The sequence below is a fragment of the Ursus arctos genome, unplaced genomic scaffold (assembly GCF_023065955.2).
Source record: "Ursus arctos isolate Adak ecotype North America unplaced genomic scaffold, UrsArc2.0 scaffold_10, whole genome shotgun sequence".
NCBI lineage: Eukaryota > Metazoa > Chordata > Mammalia > Carnivora > Ursidae > Ursus > Ursus arctos.
In genome coordinates this window covers 57211512-57227275 of record NW_026622764.1, presented here as the reverse complement: position 1 = coordinate 57227275, position 15764 = coordinate 57211512, and the positions used below count along the sequence as shown (strand labels likewise).

At 39.7% G+C, this 15764-nt stretch overlaps 1 protein-coding gene across 4 annotated transcripts in view; it reads left to right on the top strand.

Annotated features, from left to right (window-relative positions):
- Nucleotides 1–12914: 12914 nt before the first annotated feature.
- Nucleotides 12915–15764, top strand: part of SPRYD7 (SPRY domain containing 7) — a 32927-nt gene continuing 30077 nt past the window's right edge. For all 4 annotated transcript variants that reach the window (XR_007188915.2, XR_007188914.2, XR_003314407.4 and 1 more), the window contains exons 1-2: nucleotides 12915–13130; nucleotides 13715–13831. Coding sequence is in view for 1 of the 4 variants with exons in the window: in XM_026493224.4 (XP_026349009.1) it covers nucleotides 13025–13130; nucleotides 13715–13831 (223 nt within the window). In the remaining 3 variants the exon portion in view is untranslated. The remainder of the gene's footprint in view (nucleotides 13131–13714; nucleotides 13832–15764) is intronic.

Genomic DNA, 15764 nt, shown 5'->3' with positions numbered 1-15764 from the left:
AACCAAAGTAATGGTGATCCAAACCAAGTTGAACAACAAATCCCAAAGTGGAGCGACCTGTGCTCTTCAGGTTATATTTTTGTATGTGGTAAAGAGTGGGCTACAGAATAACCCTCTGTTGGAAATGGAGTTGCTTTTCGGCCCAACTATTGCACGCTGTAATTATTGGCAATGACACTAGATCAGCAGGTCAGTTTAAACTCCCTTGTGTGGATCATAATGGGTTATAGCTTTGCCTTGGACCTCAGCCTGGCTGTCTGAAATAAGACTTACTGATACCCTTTGGGACTTATTCATAGTTGGCTGAGTCTGCACCCCTGGCAGGGAGGGGTATGATTGAGGTGAAGACTGCAAGGTGGCCTCATCTTGCTGCTTGGAGTCCTGTCGATAGAAGCTTTGATTAAATGCTGAATGAGACAAATTAAATGAATTTACTCCCCGCCTCTGTGGTCAGCCTAATCAGAGTGGCTGATGGAGTGGCATACTCATGTAAAAATTCAAGTTTGGCCAGGAATGTGTTATTGTGGGCTGAGGGGTGGATTGTTGAGAGAGGCAATCTGCCTTGGGCCCTGAGTGTCCTTGCGTGTTCTTACTGGGTATGCCATGAATGCAAAGCCTTAACCATTCTTTACACGGTCCATTTCTGCAGGTTGTGTTTATAGCAAGCAACCTTGGGCTGGGTAATGTCTCCCCCCTTGGAAAAAGAGCAGGCTGGCTCTCACTCACTATACAAACGATGAATCCCCTAAACTCAGCGTTTCCTCTATTGCAACTCACTTCGTGCCCAGGCATCCATCACAGGCCCTTTGTGTCAGTTCTGTGGGACTTTTGCGGCATGAAGAACCAAGACAAAGGAACATGAAGCTCTGACTATACTACTTTTGCTGTGAGCAGTAAAGTCCTTTGTCTCTGACTCAGGAATTTTGTGTCTTCCGCCAGCATCCCCAAAACAGGGACAGGCTAACGTGTTAGCTCGTAAGCAGGGTAAAATGCCACGCCTTGCACAGCTCTTGACAATCCTACACTTGGATTTGGCTGATTGTGTTGCCACGGAGTCATTTAACTTGTCCTCTATGTCTGTATTCCTTATAAACGGGAAGCCAAATCTAGACGTTTTGTCAGATTCTGCTTCAGCTTTAAAGGCAGAAATACTTTGCATTCATGCTGTGTTCTTCCTATTGCCCCACATTAGGAGACATAATGTCAAGTTTTCCACTTTTAGTGAAACTAAGCATATTCAGTGGATTTATGTGGTTTCGGTATGTTATAAAATTCCCCATCAATATTTCAGCTAATCGTTCTAGCATTCATTGATGATCATTGCCTGAATCCCTTATTTCATTAGTGGATTTTAAAGGGTGACATTTAAATGGTATCATTCTCCCTATATTTATCCACTGTAATTCTTCAGTAAAGGAGAACTTTCTATCATCAACTAATTGGTTGCCCTGAAATCAGTTCGGCCCTTTAACCTAGACAGCAAGGGCCTCTTCTCTGGGCCCCTTATTTCAGGGAAGCTTACCTTTTAAGTACCTTCTTCACTGAAACCATGGATAAGGGGGACTACTTTACTAGTATCAGCCTACATTTGTGCTCTCACCTTCATGGTAAATATATCTATATGAGATATATATATATATATATATATATATATATATATATGGTAAATATATCTATATGAGATATATATATGGTAAATATATCTATATGAGATATATATATATATATATATATATATATATATATATATATAGTAAATATGTACATATACAAAGATTTTTGTTTAGTTCTTATTTCAAAATGTCCAGGGGCGCCTGGGTGGCACAGCGGTTAAGCGTCTGCCTTCGGCTCAGGGCGTGATCCCAGCGTTATGGGATCGAGCCCCACATCAGGCTCCTCCGCTATGAGCCTGCTTCTTCCTCTCCCACTCCCCCTGCTTGTGTTCCCTCTCTCGCTGGCTGTCTCTATCTCTGTCAAATAAATAAATAAAATCTAAAAAAAAAAAATGTCCAACATAAAAAGGTGGTAATATTCAAGTGTTTTTTTGAAGTTGAGTTTCATAACTTTGCTCACAAATAAAGTACACATCCTGCCAATTTGCTTTCTAGTACAGCAATGAAACCATCAAGATTAAGTGTACATTTTACAGAGAATTACTGATAAAGTTGGCAAAAAAAATCATATTTCTGAAATTTAAGGGAAATGTCAGAAAATCATCATACTGTGATTGGAATATAGTTTTTTTAATCCTCTGAAGCATAAACGTTGGGGTGGCTCAGTAGATGGAGCATCTGACTCTTGATTTTGGCTCAGGTCATGGTCTCAGGGTTGTGAGATCGAGCCCTGCATCGGGCTCCACACTCAGCACAGTCTTCTTGTCCCTCTCCCCCCCCTTCTGCCCCTCCCTCCTTGTGCTCTCTCTCTCTCTCACTCTCAAATAAATAGATAAATAAAATCTTTTTTAAAAAATAAAGGATTCTGGGGCGCCTGGGTGGCGCAGTCATTGGGCGTCTGCCTTCGGCTCAGGTCGTGATCCCGGCGTTTTGGGATCAAGCCCCACATCCGGCTCCTCCGCTGGGGGCCTGCTTCTTCCTCTCCCACTCCCCTGCTCTGTTCCCTCTCTCGCTGGCTGTCTCTCTGTCACATAAATAAATAAAATCTTAAAAAAAATAAATAAAGGATTCTCATCGAGCCTTACATCGAAAACCGGGGATGTACTGTATGGTGACTAACATAATATAATAAAAAATCATTATTAAAAAAAAAAAAAATAAATAAATAAATAAATAAATAAAGGATTCTAATTGAGTTTAAATAAAAAATAAAAAATTAAAGGGTAAAAGTCTATGGGAAATGGATAAATAAACTAATATATGTAATACCAATAAGTACACGGCCTTAAAAAAAACAAATTTCCCATACAGCAATAGAGTGGATAATTCTCACAGACATTAAGTTGAATAAAAAGGCCAAACACAAAAGAATACATATGGTATGTTTCTGTTTATAAAAAGTCCAAGAACACACAATTAATGGCAAAAAGAAGTCAGAATAGTACGTACCTTTGGTGTGTAGTGAGTTGCCTTGGAAGGGGCAAAGGGAAACTCCGAGATGCTGGAAATATGCTAGATGTTAATGTGGGGATGGTTACATAGGTCTATATGTTTATAAAAACTCATCAAGCTATATACTTCATATCAATGTACTTTATGTGTTTTATTGCACCTATTAGTTCCCATTGTGGCCGTACAAAGTAACCACAAATTTAGTGGCTGAAAACAACACAAATTTATTATGGTACAATTCTAAAGATTAGTCTAAAATGGGTCTGCAGGGCTGCATTCCTTCAAAATGTTCTAGGGAGAATCCCTTCCAAGGCTTTTTCCAGCTTCTAGAGGCCATGTGCCTTCCTCGGCCCACATCACTCTAACCTCTGCTTCCATTTCCTTCCCTGTCAGACCCTCCTGCCTCCCTCTTATAAGATGCCCCATGACTAGTTGGCCTACCTGGATAATCCAAGATAATCTCCCCATCTCAAAATCCTTACATTAATCACATTTCCAAAGTCCCTTTTGACATATAAAATAACATATACACTGCTTCTGGGGATTTAGGACATGGGTATCTTTGAGAGGGAGCCCAGTATTCTGCCTAACAGGTATGGATAATGGCACTTTTTTTTTTTTACCTCAATTAAAAAAACACAAAAATTAAGTTGATGAATGACATATGATAGATTGTTTTACAAACTACAATGATAATGAAAAAGAATTTGAAACGTGGATGTCTTTTCTAAGCACAGAAATAAGTTTTGCCACAGGAAATTATTTTAAAAGACTTTGTTCACTATTTGATACAACTGTAGAATTTTTTGATTTAATGAAAAATTAAACATTAAAGTTAAAATATTTCAAAATTAAATCACATATCTTTTCAATACATTTGAAAAGTTGAAAGAGCTCTTTTTTAAGCAGAAAGAAAATGAGAACACTTTCATTAACATGAAGGATAATGTTAATAAATTCCAAGGAATTTATTAGCAAACTTAAACCATTTACAAATAACCCTTTGTTCAAGATTTTTCAATTTCCAACCTTGCAATTAATAGATAGAAATACGCTTAATGATACTGTTTTGGAAATGTATTGCTCTCACTTGGCTATTATTTTAAAAGGTGATTTTTTTCAAATTTAAAGCACTGAATTGGATAATTTATACATTTGGAATGAATGTAGACCTTGTTAGCCAACTTAGCAGAAATTAATAAAGCATAATAAAAAAAACTAACAAGAGAAAACATAAAGATTTTCAGGCCAAAGAGCAATTTAATCAGCCTAACTACACGAGCTTCTACATCCAACTAAAATGTTCATACCTACTTTCTTGGGAAGTATTACTAACTATATAGTTAGTTGAAAAGGGACCCAGTGCACTAGTGCAGTTACTGCAAAAGCAAGAAAACCAAATGCAAACACGTAACAGATAAGATTACAGAATCATATTGTTAGGCTCAAAGCCAATATTATGCAATTAGATGAGAAACTAAGTGCAAGGATTTTACTGAATTTCATCTTATACTACTGTCATTATATATATAATATATATTTAATTTAATATATATCTAATTTTTAGTATCATAAGAACATTATTCATTGAAGTTATTTATTTTTTTGGAGGTTATTATTGGACTTATTTTTCACTCTTAATCTAACACTGTCCTGAGAGAGTACCATACAACTTCTTTTTAGCCTTTTGTACTTGTTTCTGTTCTCAATCCCAACACTATTCTCTGACAGTATCAAAGCATATGATCTCCAAGATATTGTTAATCACCAACAACTGAATGCGTGCCTCCTTATTTAATAGTAAGGGCATTATATTGATTTTCTGAAATTTCCTACGTAGATACATTATAATATCTATGAGTTACATTTCAGGAGAGTAAAGTGGACAAAGTATTAGTTGTGTAAAAAGGAAGCATGAGGTCTGATGAGGATGAGGACCAATGGTGAAAGGAAGAGTTCTTAGTACCGACCCAAACCAGGGTGCTGCATCCAGGGAACTAATGAGGAGAGATGGGGTGGGAAGGATAAAGACTGACAAACCGGAGGTCCCCCCGAAGGACCCATGAGGAAATGTGGTTTTCCTACTCACTTTTACGAAAGTAACTATAAAAGGAATAGTTAATACAAAAACTCCCATTAATCTTTACAACCATGTTTAAAACATGTACACAGGTATTTAAAAGATCTTGGTACCTGCTTTCTGACTACCCATATTCATTAAGATTAAACCAACCATTACTATTCTTTGCAGTCAGATAAAATCTTTGTTATCTGAGTTATAAAAAGTCCTATATAATTTTCAATAAGGATCCCAAGACAATTCCATAGGGGAAAGAATGACCCTTTTAACAAGTGGCGCAGGGACTTCCGGATGTCTGTGCCAAAAAATGAGTTGAACACCTATTTCACATCATACAGAAAAATTAACCTAGAATGTATTGAACACCTAAATGTTGGAGCTGAAAGTGTACAACTATAGAAAAAACATAGGAGTAAATCTCTCTGACCTTGGATTAGACAGTGGTTTCTTAGATATAACAACAAAAGCACAGTGACAAAAGAAAAAAATTGATAAATTGGGCTTTGTCAAAATTAATTATTGTGCTTCAAAGGACACCATCAAAAATGTGAAAAGACTGGTTGGCTTAGTCTGTGGAGCGTGAGACCCTTGATGTCAGGGCTGTGGGTTCGAGCCCCACCTTGCATGTAGAAATTATTTTTTTTAAAAAATCTTAAAAAAAAAAAAAGAATGTGAAAAGACAACAACAAGTAAGGGACTTGTACCCAGAATATATAAGAACTTTTATAACTCAAGAACAAAAAGATAAACAACCCAATTTAAAAATGGGCCAAGGATCTGAATAGGATTACTCCAAAGTAGATATTAAATTGCCAAGAAAACACATGAAAAGAAGCTCAGCATCATCAAGGAAATGCAAATCAAAACGATAGTGAGATACTATTTCATACCTCATAGGACAGCTAAAATAAAAAGGACAGACTATACAAGTATTGGTGAGGATGTGCAGAAATTGTACATTGCTGGAGTTGTAAATTGATGCAGCCACTTTGCAAAATAGTTTGGCAGTTATTCAGACCTTTAAACATAGGGTTACCATATGATCCAGTAATTCCATTCCTAGATATATAACCAAGAGAATTTAAACACATGTTCACTAAAAAACCTGTACACAAATGTTCATAGTAATATTATTCAGAATAGTCAAAAAATAGAAACAACCCAAATGTCCATCAACTGATGCGTGGATAAACAAAATACGATATATTTATTACAGTGGAATATTATTTGACCACAAAAAGGAATGAAGTACCAATACATGCTACAACATGGATGAACTTGAAAAACATCATGCTCAGTGAAAGAAGCCAGAAAAAAAGACCACATATTGTATGATTCCATGTATATGAAATGTCCAGAATAGGCAAACTCCTGGAGTCAGAAAGTAGATTAATGATTGCCAGGGTCCAGGCGGCAGCAAAATGGGAAGTGACTGCTAAGGGGTGTGTGGTTTCTCTTTGAGGTGATGGCAATGGTTGCACAACTCTGTGGACATACAAAAAAACATTGAATTATATACTTTAAAAGGCTGGACTTTGTCATATGTGAATTATAGCTCAATAAAGCTGTTATTATTTTTTAAATTCTGTATATAGATTTCCTTTCTACAACAACCTGCCTTAGTGCAGTTAACATAGAAATCTCTTTCTAAAAATTCAGTTTACATACTACTCTCTGGGTTTTAGATGAAGTATAATTATAATACATGTATTTATTTTAGGGGCTTTATTCATTTGCTCCAAACCATTTTACAAACATTTACAGAGTACTGTTGAATTAAGAACATATAAAATGGAATTTTACTATTTTTTTCTGAAATTTTGGGAAAATTCAAGTATCTTCCTAACTTTTTTATTTCCCTTCTTTCCAAATCTTTACATCTCTTTTTATAGAATATAATAAGTGTATGGCAGGAACTGAAATCTGCATTAGATCTTAGACATGATACATACAAACAGGAAGCTTAAAACAAAAGATATATAATAATTTTTAAAGCATTTGGTTAAAGGTTTGGAATAGCGGGGCACCTGGATGGCTCAGTTGGTTAGGTGTCCAGCTCTTGATCTCTGCTCACGTCTTAATCTTGGGGCATGAGTTCGGGCCCTGTGTTGGGCTCTGTACTGGGTGTGGAGTCTACTTAAAATAAATAAATAAATAAAAGTTTGGAACAGCCAAAATTAGAGGGAAAAACAGTATTTTAATTATGTTCAATTCTTAGCAGTTCCATTTTCCTACACTGAAGTTCTCTTGGCCATAACATAACGTTGGAGCTAACTCTCATGGTTGGTATTTCAAGATCATTTACTTCACAGTGAGTTTTTTTTAAGCAGTTTTCAAATATTTTAGAGTTTTGTAAACTTTTACTGGCAATTTAAAGGAGTCTCACATTCCCTGTGACTCAGCTTACAGGATCTGCAAAGTTTAGTGGCCTAGCAGTTATGCCCCAAACTGAAATTAGGCCTACCCAGAACTACACTACATTCATAGACACACATGTTTTAATGGATGGAAGGGAAACAGTTCCTTCTCAACACAAAAATCAGGGTTCTGACAACCCCTGCATTTGGAATATTTATGTGTAGGACCACTACTGAGAAAATAGGTTTGGAGTGATCGTAACTATAGGTAAAACCTTATGAAAAACTTCATAAATATTTCTACACTTTGGAAAAATAAAACCACAGACACTACGTCAAGTTGTACGTATCTTAAATTAGTAATGTTATGTATATCCTAACTAATAATTCATTTCCCTTCCTCGTTCCTAGAAACATTTTCGGATCTTTCTCACAATTTCAGTGAGATAATCTTGGGGTTTTTGCAGCTATTACATATATCAAGAAGTTTCTGTTTTTGTGAGGGTTTTTTTGTTTGTTTGTTTGTTTTTTCTCTGTCTAATCCTCCTGTAAATGTCCAGTGCGTTTTGGTTTCATAATTTGGAGATGGAGACTTCTTGTTCCCAAGCCCTACTGCAGTCCCAAGATTCTTTAATCACTTGAATGTTTGAAATGCTTTGAGAAACATTTATTGAAGTATGTGAGCCAGCCAACTAAGTGTTTTTTGCAACCTCCTGTCCATAACATCAAGTTCTGTATGTAGCCTTATATTTGGCCATAGAAACTTCGCACCAAACACTTGTCATCAACTCCTTGAAGACAAGTGACTGGTTTAAGTACGCTCTGTACTACTAGACAAGGAGTGTAGATCCCGGGACTAACTTTATGTATCCTCTTCTTCCTAAACTTCTTCTAGGAATGCAAAACCTACCTTAGTGGTGCCCTTTGCCTTCCTTCTTTTTTTTCTTTATCCTCAATATCCCTTTCTCGTAATTATTGCAGCAATTGTACCTAGATTCTAAATTGGTAAGGAAAGGTATGTATACGTACATTAGGATACCTGCACTTTGAGTAAGAGAAGCTGAGGTTGGGGAGAAATCACAGAACGCCCCTCAATTTATGCAGTCTGCTTTACCTTCCCAGAAGGGAAGCAGATGAAGGTACAGTCCTTCCAGGTTGAAAGTTCTTGGCAAATCACATTTTTTATTCCCTGAGTTCTTATTTATAGAGCACTTGCTATTGGCTTCTTTTTCTTCCTTTTCAATACTAAAAATTGTCCTGCTTTTTCCTCTATTATTCTTATTTTTCTGTACCTCTATCAAATTCCTTCATTTTACCGCATCTTCTCTTTCCTTCCTACTACAGGTCTCTGGATTTTCCCAGTCTCCAACCTGGCTCAACTGTTTCAGCAATTGAAAGTACTAACTATCCCTTTCTTTGGATCACTTAGAGACACCCCGTCTATGAAGGACACCCTCACAAAACGTTCGAATGTGTTGCTAACAAAGGGGAGCTGTTGCAGGAAGAAAGTTCTCAATGTTATCTTTTGGTTGTTGAATTTAGGTAAGGTACTCTAGAATTCAGTAAATCCAGATTAAAGGAGTGCAATTAATGCCAGATAAATTTAAATGTCAGCTTCTGAGATAAGGGAAGAGATTGTAAACAAAAATTAGGAATTTATTCTTCAATGTAGCACCCTAGGGAGGCAGTTCGCATAAGGCTTAAGAACATCTTAACCTGAGGAGCACCTGGGTGGCGGAGTCAGTGAAGCTTCTGATTCTTCGACTCTTCCTTTTGGCTGTAGTTATCTCAGGGTCCTGGGATCATCCCTGCGTCGGGGCTCCACGCTCAGTGTGGAGTCTGTTGGGATTCTCTCCCCTCTCCGTCTGCCCCTTCCTCTCCCCACCCTCCAGTGTTCACCTTCTCTCTCTCTCCCCCTAAAATAAATAAATATATCTTAAAACAAAAACAAACACCCTAGAGCCAGACTGCCTGGGTTTGAATGCAGTTTCATCACTTGACTGTGTGACTTTGGGAACCTTTCTTGCTAGCTTGCTTGCTTGTTTTCTTTTTAATTTTTTTTTAATTAAAAAAAAGAACGCACGCAAGAAAGCTCGAGCAGGGGGAGGAGCAGGGGGAGGAGCAGAGGGAAGGGGAGAGAGAGATTCTCAAGCAGACTCCACATTGAGCATGGAACCCAATGTGGGGTTTGATCCTAAGACCCTGAGATCATGACCTGAGCGGAAATCAAGAGTCAGCTGCTTGGGGCGCCTGGGTGGCACAGCGGTTAAGCGTCTGCCTTCGGCTCAGGGCGTGATCCCGGCGTTATGGGATCGAGCCCCACATCAGGCTCCTCTGCTATGAGCCTGCTTCTTCCTCTCCCACTCCCCCTGCTTGTGTTCCCTCTCTCGCTGGCTGTCTCTATCTCTGTCGAATAAATAAATAAAATCTTAAAAAAAAAAAAAAAAAAAGAGTCAGCTGCTTAACCAACCGAGCCACTTGGGCACATTTCTTATCTTTTCTTTGCCTCAGCTTCCTCCAGTGTACAGTGGAGTATACTTTTACCTCATGGGGTTGTTACAAGGATTAAATTAGTTTATAAAAAGCACTTATTATTGCCTGGCAATAGTATGCACCACATAAATGTCTGTTACTATTACTCAAAATTATAATGATGAAAAGATCAAGGCCCCAGGAATATTTTTAGGTTTAAAAAGTATGAGTTTTTTTTAATGTTTCTGATTTTTGAAAGATCACAAATGTGGTCTGGATTACCCCCAGGAAAAAAAGTTTGGCTTAATAACTGATTAATGAATTTTTTACAGAGAAATCATTTTGTATGACCCAGTACAGAGTGTAAAGTTCACTAACAGGAGATGTCTGGTTGGCATCAAAACCACTAAAGAAAATCTTGAGCACGATGTTAAACTCAACTCGGAAACACATGCTTTACATTATTGTCCTATCAGTTCTCAAGTTCCTGGCATATGTCGCTGAAGCAGACTTTTTTTTTTTTTTTCAAGTAGTCATTCTCTCTTATTGCTTTTGACTTAGATAAATGACCTTCTAACTAACTCTTGGGAAACTTTTTGTAGGCTTTATTTGTGATTGTTATTTAAAGTGGTAACTGTGAAAGACTGTCAAAGTATCTTTAGCATTGTGCTTTTCAAAAAGAAAGGATAATTCCTTTGAAAATAATAATGAAAGGATAATAGAATCCCAGATAGAAGAAGGATAAGGTCTGTGAGCTCATGGATGGCATTCATCTGCCAAGACAGGGAAGTCTGTTTCAGGAGCTAACTGGCTTTGCTTGCTTCATACTGCTGAGTACGCTTGAGTTGCTACATTGGGGGCAGAGTGCACTGGGCCGAGGCCCAACAGATTACTCTTCTAGCCGGGAAAGGCTAGGGCAGTTCTGCTTCTACAGAAATGGCGAATTCATACCATCTCAAAGTCTGGCTTTTCACTGAAGATGTGAGTGACTTGAATGGCCTAAATGTTTATTATATATTAAATACAAGTGCTGCTTTTAATAACATTTCTGAATAAATATTTTACCTTTTAACAACTGCTATTTTATGTTATTGTCTGTACATGAGTTATGGCAGCTGAGAGCCAATATGGAGATGAATGAAACATATAAAAATAAAGTGCAAATCTGCATTTTGAATTGAGAACATTTTTAAAAGAATTTCAGCATTTATTACAAGAGTTAAATCTTCAGAATTTGAGAGCATGATCTGGTGGCGCAAATACAGACTTGGGCGTCCTACACCTTGTTTATTTCTTAGTCATCTGAAGCTATACCAGTTATGTAATCCCTCTAGCTCTGTTTCTTCATCTATAAAATGGGGACAATATCCACCCTAAAGCTTTCAATAATTCAATTAGCTACATATGTCAAAGAGTGCCCACCTCACGGAACAACAGAAAATTTTGTCTCTCCAACATTCTATTCAATCTCCCCTTCCCTCCCAGTGGAAAGAGAACTGAACACTAATTAAACTCTCAGAATAAAGGTCGAGGTTTTCAGTAAAAGAAAAATGTCATGTGTAAAATGATTACCAAGAAAGTACTTTATAGGCAATGAGAGAGTCTACCCTCAGTCACTTTAATAATCACTTTAGTTATTAATTCTGTGGTAACTAAATAAAGTACGAATTTGGAGGTTTTCCCCATTGTAATGAAAACACCATTTGTATAGACAGCAAAGAGACCCAGGACCCTGAAAAAAAATTCTCTTACTCTGTGGGGGAAAAAAATCTTCCTATTCTGTGGGGGAAAAAATCCTCCATTAAGGATATCTGCAGTCAGGTCACTAAAAAATAATGTGTAGGACCCATTCCACATTAAGTAAGCATCTTGCGTCTGTTTGCCGGGACCTGAACCCGGGCGAAGCCTTATTTGGGAATAAAGTTTTGAGCCAGGCTAATTCTAGAGGTCACTGAAGACCATCTCCCGGCCCCACAGTGTATTTAAATAAAATCGACCTGGGACAGATGATCTTAGTGGGCAAGGAGACGACAGGTGACCACCCTGTGGGCCTCCTACTTGGAAGCGAAAAGGAGCAGGCGGTAGGAACGGAGGAGGTTTCGCTTGGGGGACCGGACATCCTCCTCGCTGCCTCCGCAGTTCCCTTCACACTCCTCGAAACCCCCAGTCCACGAGGAGGGTGAGCTTGGCAGAGGCGGGTCAAGCCTCGCCCTCCCGCCCCGCCCCAGCGGGAGGCTCCCGGGATGGCCGCCTGCGCGCCCCCAACCGCGCGGCCCCGAGGGCCACGGAACGCGCATCTCTGCACCTACAATGAACCAGACCCAACTTAGAACCCCGGGTGCGCGTTCACGGTGAAATCACTGACAGCCGTTACTCCTGGGGCCTGTGCGAATATTTAGAATTTGAGGAAATTCTTCAGAAACCAGCCGCCGTAGGGGGCAAAGGCTCTCGGCGGAGGCCAAGTTCTCTCAGCCCAGGGCAAGCGGTGGTGGTGGGGCGGAGTGTGTGTGGAAAACCTCGGGGTCCTTTATCAGCTCTCACTCCCCCAGCCTGACTTGCTTTTGTTAACTCATCCCTAAAGGTAATGTCAAAGTTGGGGGGAACAGTTTTTAAAACTCAGCATTCAACGACTACTGAGTGGCCGGAGAGCGCCGACTCCCCGCAAGCTGTTCAACGTCAGGACTCAAAGTGAATCCCGGCCAAGGCAAAAAAGGATCTGCGCACAGGGTCACGCCACCCAACGCCCACCCGCACCTCACACCCTCACCTCACGCCCTCTGCCCCCGCTCCGCCTCTAGCCACGCCCTCCTTCTAGGCCCCGCCCCTCCCCGCGCGCGCAGCCGCTGCATCTTCCGTCCCGGGCCGGCTACGCCTCTGCCTGCGCTGCGCCCTCCCGGCGAGGAGCGTCGCTGTATCGGTCTGCGCGCTCCACACAGACTCCGGCGCTTGGGCGGGGGCGGGAGGCGGAGCGGAGGCGTGGAGGCGGTGTCGCCGCGGTCTAGGGGCGGCGGGCGGCCGGTGACCGTGGCGGAGACGGTGGTCCTGGCACCATGGCCGCCTCGGTGTTCTGCTGCCTGCGGTGCTGCAGGGACGGCGGAACGGGACACATCCCTCTGAAGGAGATGCCGGCCGTGCAGCTGGACACGCAGCACATGGGTAAGGGCCCTCCCTTCCTCAGACCCAACGGCCCACGCCGGGTGTGGCGCGGCGGGTCGGGGGCAGTGTGGGGTCTGGAGGACCGCACGCGGCCCTGCCCCTCCGGGCGCCGCCCCCCGCTCTTCGCTCCCAGTTGCTGCCCTCGACCCGGTTTCGTCTCGCGGATCTCTTCCAGACGCGGGCCGACTCCACCTGGGCTCTGTTCTGTGTTCGAGGCTACGCAGCCCTGTCCGCTCCTGTCATCGGGAGCTGGCTGTGTGGACCTGCCTACCCATTTTCACGGGAATCTCCCGAGACGCGTCGGCCTCCCCCAGGCGAGGGGAGCGCCTCTGGTGCTCCTCCTACAGAGTTACTACTAAATTGCGTCTCTCAACAAGATTTCTGGCCACAAATGAATATTAAGTGTAAACATTCTCAGGGGAAAAAAATAGTGAAATAAAAATTGTTTTTAATGTATCAGCATTTCTATATTTCAAAGTAAATATAGCATCGCAGTTTTTTTGACTGAGAGAAGTGAAACATTAACCTTGATTGTTGAATAAGAAAATAAAAAACTTTACATGGTCTCTGCATTTTTTATTTAGGAACAGATGTTGTCATTGTAAAAAATGGAAGAAGAATATGTGGAACAGGAGGTTGTTTAGCCAGTGCCCCTTTACATCAAAACAAAAGCTACTTTGAATTCAAAATCCAGTCCACAGGTTGGTATAATGGTCCTTTACTATTAAAAGTACTAACTCTAAATATTAAGAGCAATTTTCGATATATGGAAAAGATTAACGAGGCAATAAAAAAGCACCAGACTTATTCGGAAGAACTTTTTTTCCCACCTCTTTTGTGATCCTGGTTAAAGTAGTTAATTTAGTTATTGAATTATTTTAGGTTCAGTTTTGTTATCTATAAAGTGGGATTACAGGAACTGCCTTTCCTGCTCTGCCTCAGTTATACTTAGGAGTGTGTTTTACACTGGATCAGTGTAAGGCACTAGCATTATGAATGGATGAATGGGTGCGGGATGGTCCATTTCATTTGGCCAGGCATTAAAGGTGTAGATTCTTGCTATTTTATCTTGGGATAAAATCAATCATATGATCCTGAATTTTTTCTCATAATTCTTGTTAAAATACCTAGATTCATTATCTTCTGAAGCAATTAGCAGATTTAGAATTCTCATGTCTGTATTTTTCATTAAAAAATTTATGGAGTTTTTTGAATCATACGACAGTTCTGCTTGAGTATTAAATAGCAATTAGTTAACTTGTAGCTATATTGAATGTGGGGAAATGTATTTTTTAAAGTTTTGTTATAAAAAAACATAGTGAAATATAGCATGAGTAATATAAGTATAGGCGTAGAATAGGAAAACTAAAGGGTAGTGAATGAATCATACTCTTACTCGACAAGCTTGAATGATGTAAAACATCCTTCTGGGGCTTGTTTTCTTTTTCTTTTTCTTTTTTTTTTTTTAAAGATTTTATTTATTTATTTGACAGAGATAGAGACAGCCAGCAAGGGAGGGAACACAAGCAGGGGGAGTGGGAGAGGAAGAAGCAGGCTCATAGCGAAGGAGCCTGATGTGGGGCTCGATCCCATAACGCCGGGATCACGCCCTGAGCCGAAGGCAGACGCTTAACCGCTGTGCCACCCAGGCGCCCCCTGGGGCTTGTTTTCTAAGTTAATTTAAAATACTGATTTTCTTAAGTATATGAAATAAATATGAAACTGTCCTCCATTTCATTCTTTTATAAGTCAGCTGCAAAATGTCTCTCGTTACTAAAATCTTCTCAAGTACAATCTACCTTTTCTCAAGAGAAGCAAATATTTTCTTGAGCCTCAAATCCAGTACAAATTTTTATGTGGATTTTCCATAAAGGATGGCATCCTCACTGACATCTCTAGAATAAATACATTGTTGGAGTTTGTAAATTAATCTCTCTATGAAAGCCTGAGGCAGTTATGCCAAAGTGTATCACAGCATGCACAGTTCTTTAGGAGTAAGAAGACTCTATAACCCTGTCTAGAACTGTTGTCCCATGAAATTAGTATTATCACCTTCTGTCACTCTTAAAATTGTCCCACTCTGGAGGATAAATTATATAGTAAGATTATTTAGGAAGCCCAGACAGTAATATCCAGACATGCAACATTTTGACAGTTCTGCTCAGTTCAGAAAAATTGATTGGCAATGATCTTCAAACCTTCTTCCATTTATAGATTTTCTCCTAACTGATTTTGATAAAAACTGAGAAGGAACAGTTTGAAACAAAATCCAGAGCTCTAGGTATTCTGTTTGGCTGGTTAAGAGGAGACCTGCTTGCTTAAAATCAGCTTAGACCAAAAGGTTTTAAACTCACTGATTTAAGGTACGGGTAAGAAAATCATTTTATACTTCATCATTAATTTTCTCCTCTTCGCGGTATTGACCAGGTCTGTGTTATTTGTCACACATTATAGATGCAAAAACTAAAGACTAATTTCCCACTTCTCTGAGGTAGTGCTTGACTAGAACCCTAGGCCATTTAAATTAATTGTGTAGCTTTCAAAATGTCTTTTAGAGAATAGTGATGATAATAGCTAACATCTTTTAAAAAACACTCTGCTTTTCTTAACCGATTTTGGGGGGAATACTCACAC